The sequence below is a fragment of the Mus pahari genome, chromosome 3, assembly GCF_900095145.1.
Source record: "Mus pahari chromosome 3, PAHARI_EIJ_v1.1, whole genome shotgun sequence".
NCBI classification, from domain to species: Eukaryota; Metazoa; Chordata; class Mammalia; order Rodentia; family Muridae; genus Mus; species Mus pahari.
The window spans coordinates 97,579,160-97,588,187 of record NC_034592.1 but is presented as its reverse complement, the minus strand read 5'-3'; the positions used below and the strand labels follow the sequence as shown (position 1 = coordinate 97,588,187).

General features: G+C 45.6%; 1 protein-coding gene across 1 annotated transcript; it reads left to right on the top strand.

The window, feature by feature from the left end:
* The first annotated feature begins 3,093 nt into the window (after nucleotides 1–3,093).
* Nucleotides 3,094–8,632, top strand: Actc1 (actin alpha cardiac muscle 1). Its single transcript, XM_021192075.1, has 7 exons — nucleotides 3,094–3,202; nucleotides 3,858–4,015; nucleotides 5,299–5,623; nucleotides 6,233–6,394; nucleotides 6,559–6,750; nucleotides 7,614–7,795; nucleotides 8,305–8,632. Exons 2-7 carry the CDS (start codon nucleotides 3,887–3,889, stop codon nucleotides 8,446–8,448), a joined length of 1,134 nt encoding a protein of 377 aa, XP_021047734.1. The 5' UTR covers nucleotides 3,094–3,202; nucleotides 3,858–3,886; the 3' UTR covers nucleotides 8,449–8,632.
* The last annotated feature ends 396 nt before the right edge of the window (nucleotides 8,633–9,028 follow it).

Sequence of the window (9,028 nt, the reverse complement as noted above, 5' to 3'; positions counted from 1 at the left end):
TTACCACCACATGGATGGAATCAGATCTAGATTATTATGTTAAGTGAAATAAGCCGGACATAGAAAGACAAATGTTCTAACTCGTGTGGAATCTGAAAAGGCTGATCTCATAGAAGCAGGTAGTTATTAGAGGCTGGAGAGAGCAGAGGCTGCTCAGGACTCTTACACTTAGACAACAATAAGTCCTTGTGTGCTGTTGCACAGTAGGGTAACTGTAGATGATGCACACTATATTTCAAAGTTAGAAGAAGGACTTTGAAGGCTGTTGTCATAAACCTTTGAGAAAAAGTATTCCCTTTTTAGTATAAATATAACAACATGAAAATATATGTTGCTTTAAGTGTTGAAAGACTAGTTGAGGCCTGGCAATAATTCTTGGCAGGTGAAAGTGTCTACTGCGCAAGACTGATGGCCTGAGATCAACCCCTAAGTCTATATGAAGGTAGAAGAGAAAACCAGCTCTATCGAGTGGAGTGGGCCTCTCAACCTTCTCACGTACTCTGCACCAGCGCCTCCCCCTCCAGAGACACTAATAACAGTAAATAATTTTTAAAAAAATTAAAATATACTCAATGGACCACAAAACATAGTTTTAAAATGTCTTAAGGATGCATATTACCTCTCAAGGGTGGTCTTCAGCGGACTTAGCCTTGCTTCATTAGGACTCACAGACTTGGAGTGGGTAAGCAAGCCCTCCCCTCAGGACACTGCAGAGGGTCAGACCAATATCACCGGTCTCAGTGCCAGAGAACTTCGGCACACATGCAGTGACAGGAATCCCTCATTGGCCTCTGTCAAACGTTCGCACACAAGTTCAGGAACTTCAGATCCATTCTACTTTAGAAACAACTAGGCCAGCCGCAGTCCCAGCACTCGGGAGGCAGAAATTGGGATGTCAGGAGCTCAAGGTCATCTTCTGTTACCCACTTTGTTGGGGGCTTATCCTGGTCTATATGAAAATATCTCAATGACGCCAAAAAAAGCAAAATAAAACAAACACTTAAATGATATTTCAAAAAGGCTATCTGTGAAACTGTTTAGATGCTTCCTGCCCCATTTCTAATAACCTAGAGGAACCACCTCTCCCTTCCAAGCATGTTCCAGGTCTCTGACTTTCATAATTACCACTCAGGATAAGTCCTGTTGTGTGCTATTTACCACTGAATTCTGCTTCTTAATCAATGGAGCATTGTTGAATGGAGGAATGAATGGTAATGACCCAATTTTTCTGAAACAGAAAGCTAATCCTCCCTCTAAAAGTATCATTATCGAATGGTAATAGATCAGGTTCAGTTTGTCTTGCATATGACTTACATTGCTTATCTCTTTGTGGGCCAGTCCTCAATAACTCAATAGAACTGAGTTACTATGCCACTTTTCAGGGGATGGAAATAGGGACTCGATGAGTTAACTGGCCTGCCCAAGACCAAATGTGCGGTACGTAGTTAAGTGGTAGAGGTGGGATTTGAAGCCTGTGGGTCATTCTGATTCTCCTTTTCTCTGCGTCTGCACCACTCACTCCTGTCAATGGGCATCCTCACTGTAAAATGCAGATGGTACAGCAGGGCTTGGTCTCAGCCAGGCGGGCCTCACCCCTGTCTCCATGGCTCAGCTGTCCAGCAGTTTCAGTCCTAGACCATCCCAAACATGGTTGAGAAGCTCTGAGGGGAGGACCCAGCACTGCCCGGCCCCTGAAGTATCTAATCAGCAGTCCTGCTCAGCATATCAATCCAAGCCCACTCTAGAGAGAGATGCCGGTACCCAGTTTTCTATTTTTAACTGGTGTGAACTGAAGGAAAAGCACAGCATTAGAAGTCCAAGCACTCGTCAAGAACCAAGGATACAGGGCACCCCAGGGCAAGCTAGTGACCTGTGTCCTTCTCTCTCCCGTTCCTTCCCCCCTCTTTTCACTTGAGGCTATCTTTCTGTTTCATTCTGAGAAATGCAAAGTTCTGTCAAAGTCTGTTCTCCACAAAGGAGATGACTCCCATTTGTAGTAATGCCCCTCACACTTTACATGCTAGTCATGGACATCTTGGCATACAGTAGATCGGATGCTGGGGGTGGGGTCAGGGATACTGTATTTCTAAATCACTCAAGTTATGAAGATGCTGTTTATCCATGGTCCACACTTTGTGGAGGAGGGTTGGTAAATTCTCATATCCTAAGTGGCTATGAACTTCTCCACGAAAACATTTGCTTTTTAAGATGGGTCATTACCTGGGATGAAGAACTTTACCGCCTGTTTAAAAGATGCCCATCTATCTGCCAGCAAGTGGCTGAGATATTTTTGGTATCAGTGCCTCCGTTTACTTTGGCACCAGAAGACCCGGTGGTGGCCCATAGACTGAAATCTGATTTTGAGCAAAACTCTTACAGAGTGGATGAGAGCTACTGGGCCTCTGGGCTGGACTTGGCTAGACCCCCAGACAACCCTTCTCAGCCTCTTTGCCAGCTCAGGACCCTATCTGCGGTGGGTCCGAGACTGGTGAATTCTGGCTTTCCCATCTAGATGAGCATGGTTCCAGCTCAGGCTAAAGGAGACCATGAGATGCACTGCCCAGGTGCCTCTTTTGCATCTAGGTACTCAAATGTCCTGCCAAGCTGCTCTTTGTGCCTATGACAACTGCCAGGACTCTGCTCCTCTGTCTCCCAGCACTGGAAGATGAGAAGCTGCTGTCTCTCCCCAGCAGCCCCAGCCCAGCTGTCAGGACCCTTCTCCAAGGGCAGGGCGCCAAATCTTCCGGCATATGTGTGTGTGTGTGTGTATGACTTATTATCCCTTAGTCTGGAAGGGCTGAAGAGCAATACGCCCACTCCACAATTAGGGAGCTCCCCCACCCCAAGGGGCGCGTTGGCATCACGTAGCCTTTCCCTGTCCCCCACCCCTTGCCGGCCTGCCCCTCCCTAGCTCCCTATATGGCCATTGCTCTGGCTGCCCCCTCCCCTTCCTTACATGGTCTGGGAGCCCCCTGGCTGATCCTCTCCCCTGCCCTTGGCTCCAAGAATGGCCTCAGCGGTCCTAGATGGTGCTAAGTCGACCAAATAAGGCAAGGTGGCAGATCAGGGGCCCCCCACCCCTGCCCCCGGCTGCTCCAACTGACCCCGTCCATCAGAGAGCTATAAAGCTGCGCTCCAGGCGACTGACACCCAGTGCCTGCCACCAGCGCCAGCACAGCTGAATCCAGCCGCCCCTTGCACGGTGAGTCCCAGCCTTGCTCCGCCCTTGCTCCTGGCAGGACTTTGCACTTTTATGCTCTTGGGTCCCACACTCTTAGTTTTGGGGGTTTTGTTGTTTGGATTTGTTTTTTAGGTTTTTTTGTTGTTTTCTTTTGTTAAGCAAACTTTTTGGTGAGGTTCTGACTTTTTTTTTTTTTTTTTTTTTGTTCTGGATCTCCTCAAACCTCCACAGCACAAGAGCCCACTCCATCTCACCCCCCTGAGCTTTTGTGGGTTCACTGATCTTTAGCACTTTCACCCAGTCCCGGTATATGGCTAGGGAGGGAGAATGGGTTTTCTGATGGTGAAAATGTGGAGAGCTGAAAGGCGTTGAAAGGGCAGGGCTTCCCAGTGGTTAAGAACATGGCTTCTTGCAGCTGGGGTGTAGGGTGAGCCTCTTGACCAGAAGAGTGTGGGTGGGGTCTCACCAGCCTTCTGTCACCCACAGGGATGGTCTCCCTGCTTCTTCCAAGGCTTTTTGCTTTATTTTGGTTTTGGTGTTGAGCATAAAGAAGAATGCAATTTTCTCCTCACTTTCTACAATCCAATAGCCCCACTGGTCCCGTCTGTCACTCTCCCCTCTAAAGGAGCAGGCCAGCCCTGCAAGCACTGAGTGTGGACCACTCTTCTTTCCTTAGCCTACAGAACCCACAGGAGCTGTGCCAGGATGTGTGATGATGAGGAAACCACTGCTTTGGTGTGCGATAACGGCTCTGGGCTGGTGAAGGCTGGCTTTGCGGGTGATGACGCCCCCCGAGCTGTCTTCCCATCCATCGTGGGTCGTCCGCGACACCAGGTAACACTCTCTGCCCCTCTTAGCCTGCTCTTCATCCATATTCTGGACCCCTTCCTGTCACCCCACCCCCACCCCAGTCCAGCAATCTGGGAAGTTCCTCTCTTGTTCTCTGTTCAGAGACTCCTTAACTCATACATGAAAAGCAATGAATGAGTTCCACATCCAAGCCATCCCACGCAACTCCCTGCCAACCTCCAAATTCCAAGAAGTCCACTGCAGTGGCACACCTGTTGATGGGTCAGCTCTCTCTTGTGAAAGGCCACCAGCTTCTCATTCTGGACCTGTGGGTTTTCAACTGCAGTGTCTTGTGTCTCTGAACCTGGATTTCTTCTTGGCCCTCAGCCCTTCATCTGTTCAGTTTAGTTTAAACGATGCAGCTAACCGCTAGTAATATAACTACTTGGAAATAACCAGTACCCAATCTACATTCTTCCTTCTTGTTCACAGCCAGTTTTACAGGACTCCCCAAAGCTGTAATGGATCTCCTTCCTGGGTGTTGCATTTTGAGAAGTCAGATGGGACCAGAGCAACAAGTGCCATAGTGATAGTGGCATACCACCTTGTCTATTAAAAGAAATGCCACGCTCGCTGGGTTTGTCGCATGCTTGGCCAGACAGGCTGCCAGAGAGCAGAGCTAGAGCCCTCAGGCTTGGCCAGTGAAGGCTACTCTGGGATACTCTGAGGGTTTGACTTTCCATCTGAGTGACAGCCTATGTACAGTGGATGAGTGTCAAAATCTTTTCTTAAGGGGACTAGAAGATGTAATGACATCATTAACTCAGTTGTGCCACAAGACAGCCATCTATTTCTTAGGTGACATCAGTGATAAGCTTAGTAATTTAATGAAGTCATTATGCTATTCCAAGAACAAGATAAGGCTCTGCTTCTTCGATAAAATCCCTTTCTTCTCTCCTCCACAGTTCTAATCAAATTAATCGACATACTTCCTCTTGTGGAGATGAAGTATATAACAACAGTCTAAATGATTTGTTAAAATTAGGATTATGTCTTAACTCTTGGAGGTGGGTTTCACACTATGTCCCAGGCTGGCCTGGTACTTGACTCTATAGGCCAGGCTAAATTTAAGCTGTGGCCTGTTTTAGCCTTTTGAATGCTGGTGTTATAGGCATGAACAAGCATGCCTAACTTTCAAATTCTGCTTTTACTTTTTCTAGTATTTTACAGCTATTCATTGCCTCAAGAACTGGATATAGCTTAACAAGGCCAGGACCATATTCTTGCCATGGTGGGAACATGATATTCTCATCTTCTCCTTTTTACAGGGTGTCATGGTGGGTATGGGGCAGAAGGACTCCTACGTAGGTGATGAAGCCCAGAGCAAGCGAGGTATCCTGACTCTGAAATACCCCATTGAACATGGCATTATCACCAACTGGGATGACATGGAGAAGATCTGGCACCATACATTCTACAATGAGCTCCGTGTGGCCCCAGAGGAACATCCGACCCTGCTCACTGAAGCCCCGCTGAACCCCAAGGCCAACCGTGAGAAGATGACCCAGATCATGTTTGAGACCTTCAATGTGCCTGCCATGTATGTCGCTATCCAGGCAGTGCTGTCCCTGTATGCTTCTGGAAGAACCACAGGTGTGTTTGGGCTAGGGAACGGTCACTGATTAAGTATATTCTCAACTCACTGACTTCGCTGTGAACCCAAATCCTCACCCGACACAGGAAAGGTCCCCTCCCTGACTCTGTCTAGCAAGGTATCTATGCTGAGAGAAAAGGGTAGCAATAATTCCCTGAGGTTAGCTTCAGGAACATTTACTGTAAGATCCAATAACCCGTTGAGTTAGCTCTTCTCCTTATTTAAGATATGTGATATGTTGCGTTCACAGCCCCTGGGCAGACATATTCAAAGACACACATTCCCCTGCAGAGTCTGAATTAAAACATAGAGACACATCTTAAGTTGGATTGGCCCCAAGAAAAACACTCGTGGATACTTATATAACATGCTAATAGCTGATAAGAGAGATGGCCATTTGAAAATGTCCCCAGGAAGATTTCCTACCACGGTACTAAGTAAGACACACTGTGCCTTCAGAATTAGGATCCATCCATTCTGGTCGGTTTTATTCTCTGCATTGAGGGATATGATTGGTTCCCATACCAAAGCAGAAGCAGGTTTCACTATGGCTGAAGCAGTGGTTCCCAGTGCTTCACCCTCTTCTCATCTATTTTTTTTTCTAACAGGCATTGTTCTGGATTCTGGCGATGGTGTAACTCATAATGTTCCCATCTACGAGGGTTATGCCTTACCTCACGCCATCATGCGTCTGGATCTAGCTGGTCGGGACCTCACTGACTACCTCATGAAGATCCTCACTGAGCGCGGGTACTCCTTTGTCACCACTGGTAAGTGTGTGTGTGTGTGTGTGTGTGTGTGTGTGTGTGTGTGTGTGTGTGTGTTATCTGACACAGCATATTCCTGTTGCTTTTGCTTCATTGGTAGATATACCTACTTCCCCATATTTGATCCTTTCTTCAGAGCTTGACTATGAAGCCCTCTGTCTCTGCAGCTGAACGTGAAATTGTCCGTGACATAAAAGAAAAACTGTGTTACGTCGCCCTGGATTTTGAGAACGAGATGGCCACTGCTGCATCTTCTTCCTCTCTGGAGAAAAGCTATGAACTTCCTGATGGCCAGGTCATCACCATTGGCAACGAGCGTTTCCGCTGTCCAGAGACTCTCTTCCAGCCCTCTTTCATTGGTAAGGGGTGGCTTCTGATGCTGAGCCTCAGCTTCTCTAGAACTTCTGCAGTCACCCAGAGTCATACCCATTTCACTTAGAAGCATGGCAGGGTTCTCAAGTCAGCATCTGCCATCTTACTCAGCTCAGTAAGATGAAAGACTAAGTAATACCTCAGAAAGGAGAAAGACTAAGGTGCTCTAGTGAAAAACGAAGCTGTTACACCGAGTTTACCTCACAGTAGAGAATGAGACTGAGCAGTTAGTGAATAGAGCGTGCCTGGTTACTGAAGAGAGCCAATTTATTCTAATAAGTTTCATTATTGATGGACTAGACTTAAATAATTTACCATTCAATGCAACCACAACTCTGTTCATTTTGGTAACTGAACGCTTGATGTCACCAAACAGCTTTCCTACAAGCTGGAATCTGATTTTAGTCCATAAATGAAAAGTATAAGCCAGGTGTGTTAGCTCACACCTGAAATCCCAGTGCTCAGAAGTTGAGGCAGGAGTATTAACTTGAGTTCAACTTTTGCTTGGGCTACAGAGTGAGATTCATCACAAAACAAAACAAAGTAGGCTAATTTTCCCTTAAACACGTGTCATTCTTTTTGTGATATATCTCCATATTCCTGATGGCTACAAGATATGTGTTCATTGCAAACAGGCACTGTACACAGTTGTCTATCTCTTGGCAGTCTGTACTGGATTATCTATTTGTACATTGTAGAGATTCATATCCCACCTGTTCCTAGCAGTGTGTTGTAGGGGAAGCATATGTTTTAGATATGAATGTTGGCAGCTCACCAACACAGAGGGATTCCATCCCCCCACCCCCAGCCTGAATGTGCTGTGAATACTTTAAAAAGAACTTTTCCCTAGGTATGGAATCTGCTGGCATTCATGAAACTACTTACAACAGCATCATGAAGTGTGACATCGATATCCGCAAAGACCTGTATGCCAACAATGTCCTATCTGGAGGTACCACCATGTACCCTGGTATTGCTGATCGTATGCAAAAGGAAATCACTGCACTGGCTCCCAGCACCATGAAGATTAAGGTCAGGAACACTTGGGGAGGTGAAGGCAGAACTTGGTATTCTAAAGCATGCTTCCTTCCCAACCTCCTTCTCCTGCATCTTAGCTTCCTATCTTCTAGACGTTTTCTACTTAGTGTTAGCACTATTCCTCATTTCTTTCTATCACTCTCTACAAGATATGAAACTTTAGGGCTGCTTCTAAATAGTGAATAAAAGTAAATATCTGAAAGACAGAGGGGGTAAAAGCAATAACTAAATGTATCTACACATTTAAAAGGTCCCCAGCTTTTGAACTATCCTTCATGCATTTAGACCTTCCCCATATTATTCTTTAGTACAAATAAACAGAGAAATGATGAAATACAGGAAGGACTGAAAAGCCTGATTGGCTGCATTGCTTACTGTATAACATCTACATTATTTACTATCAGTTAATCTGTGATGGTTTTTCTGTGACTATTCCAAGCCTGTTGCCCACTTCATTGTTGGGGATGACAAAACACACTGACGGTTTTGTTTTCTCTCTGCAGATTATTGCTCCCCCTGAGCGGAAATACTCCGTCTGGATTGGGGGCTCCATCCTGGCCTCTCTGTCCACCTTCCAGCAAATGTGGATCAGCAAGCAAGAGTATGATGAGGCAGGTCCATCCATTGTCCACCGCAAGTGCTTCTGAGGTGTCTCTCTCTTAGTCTACCTTATATTCAGGATGGCAGTATTGTGCTTCTTGGAATCCTCTGAGCCCCCTCCCCATCTCTCATCAGTCATTGTACAGTTTGTTTACACAAGTGCAGTTTGTTTGTGCTTCAAATATTTATTGCTTTATAAATAAACCAGACCAGGACTTGCAACCTACAAAAGCCTGGCTTCTTTCTTATGTGAGTGGGCCTGGGATGAAAAAAGGTGTTCGGTCTGATACTCTGAGCATGACAATATTAGAGCAACACAAAGTTTACCTAATAAATTCATGCGGCGTTGAACTGAGCTAGAAGTTACAGGGCTACATCTTTTGGGATGGAGTTATAAATATTTTTGAATCTTATAAGCAAAGATTAGTTCTGTGGTTTAGTTGTTAGGTTTAGTACTATATAAGTAAGGAATGAAGATAGATAACACAATTATCTACAACTAGTTGCCATGTTTGGTATTAAAGTTGTTTTAGCACATATCACATATTTTATAACTTTATAGAAAATAGACATGTTGGTAATAAGAGGGTCAAGGCTATTAAATGAGCCTATCTCTGTGTTTTCATT

Bases quoted from the DNA above. Each gene is read 5' to 3' on its own strand.
- Actc1 (XM_021192075.1), top strand. From the start codon at position 3,887: ATGTGTGATGATGAGGAAACCACTGCTTTGGTGTGCGATAACGGCTCT. The intron at 5,624-6,232 runs GTGTGTTTGGGC...TTTTTCTAACAG, and splicing joins TGCTTCTGGAAGAACCACAG to GCATTGTTCTGGATTCTGGC. The intron at 6,751-7,613 runs GTAAGGGGTGGC...ACTTTTCCCTAG, and splicing joins CTTCCAGCCCTCTTTCATTG to GTATGGAATCTGCTGGCATT.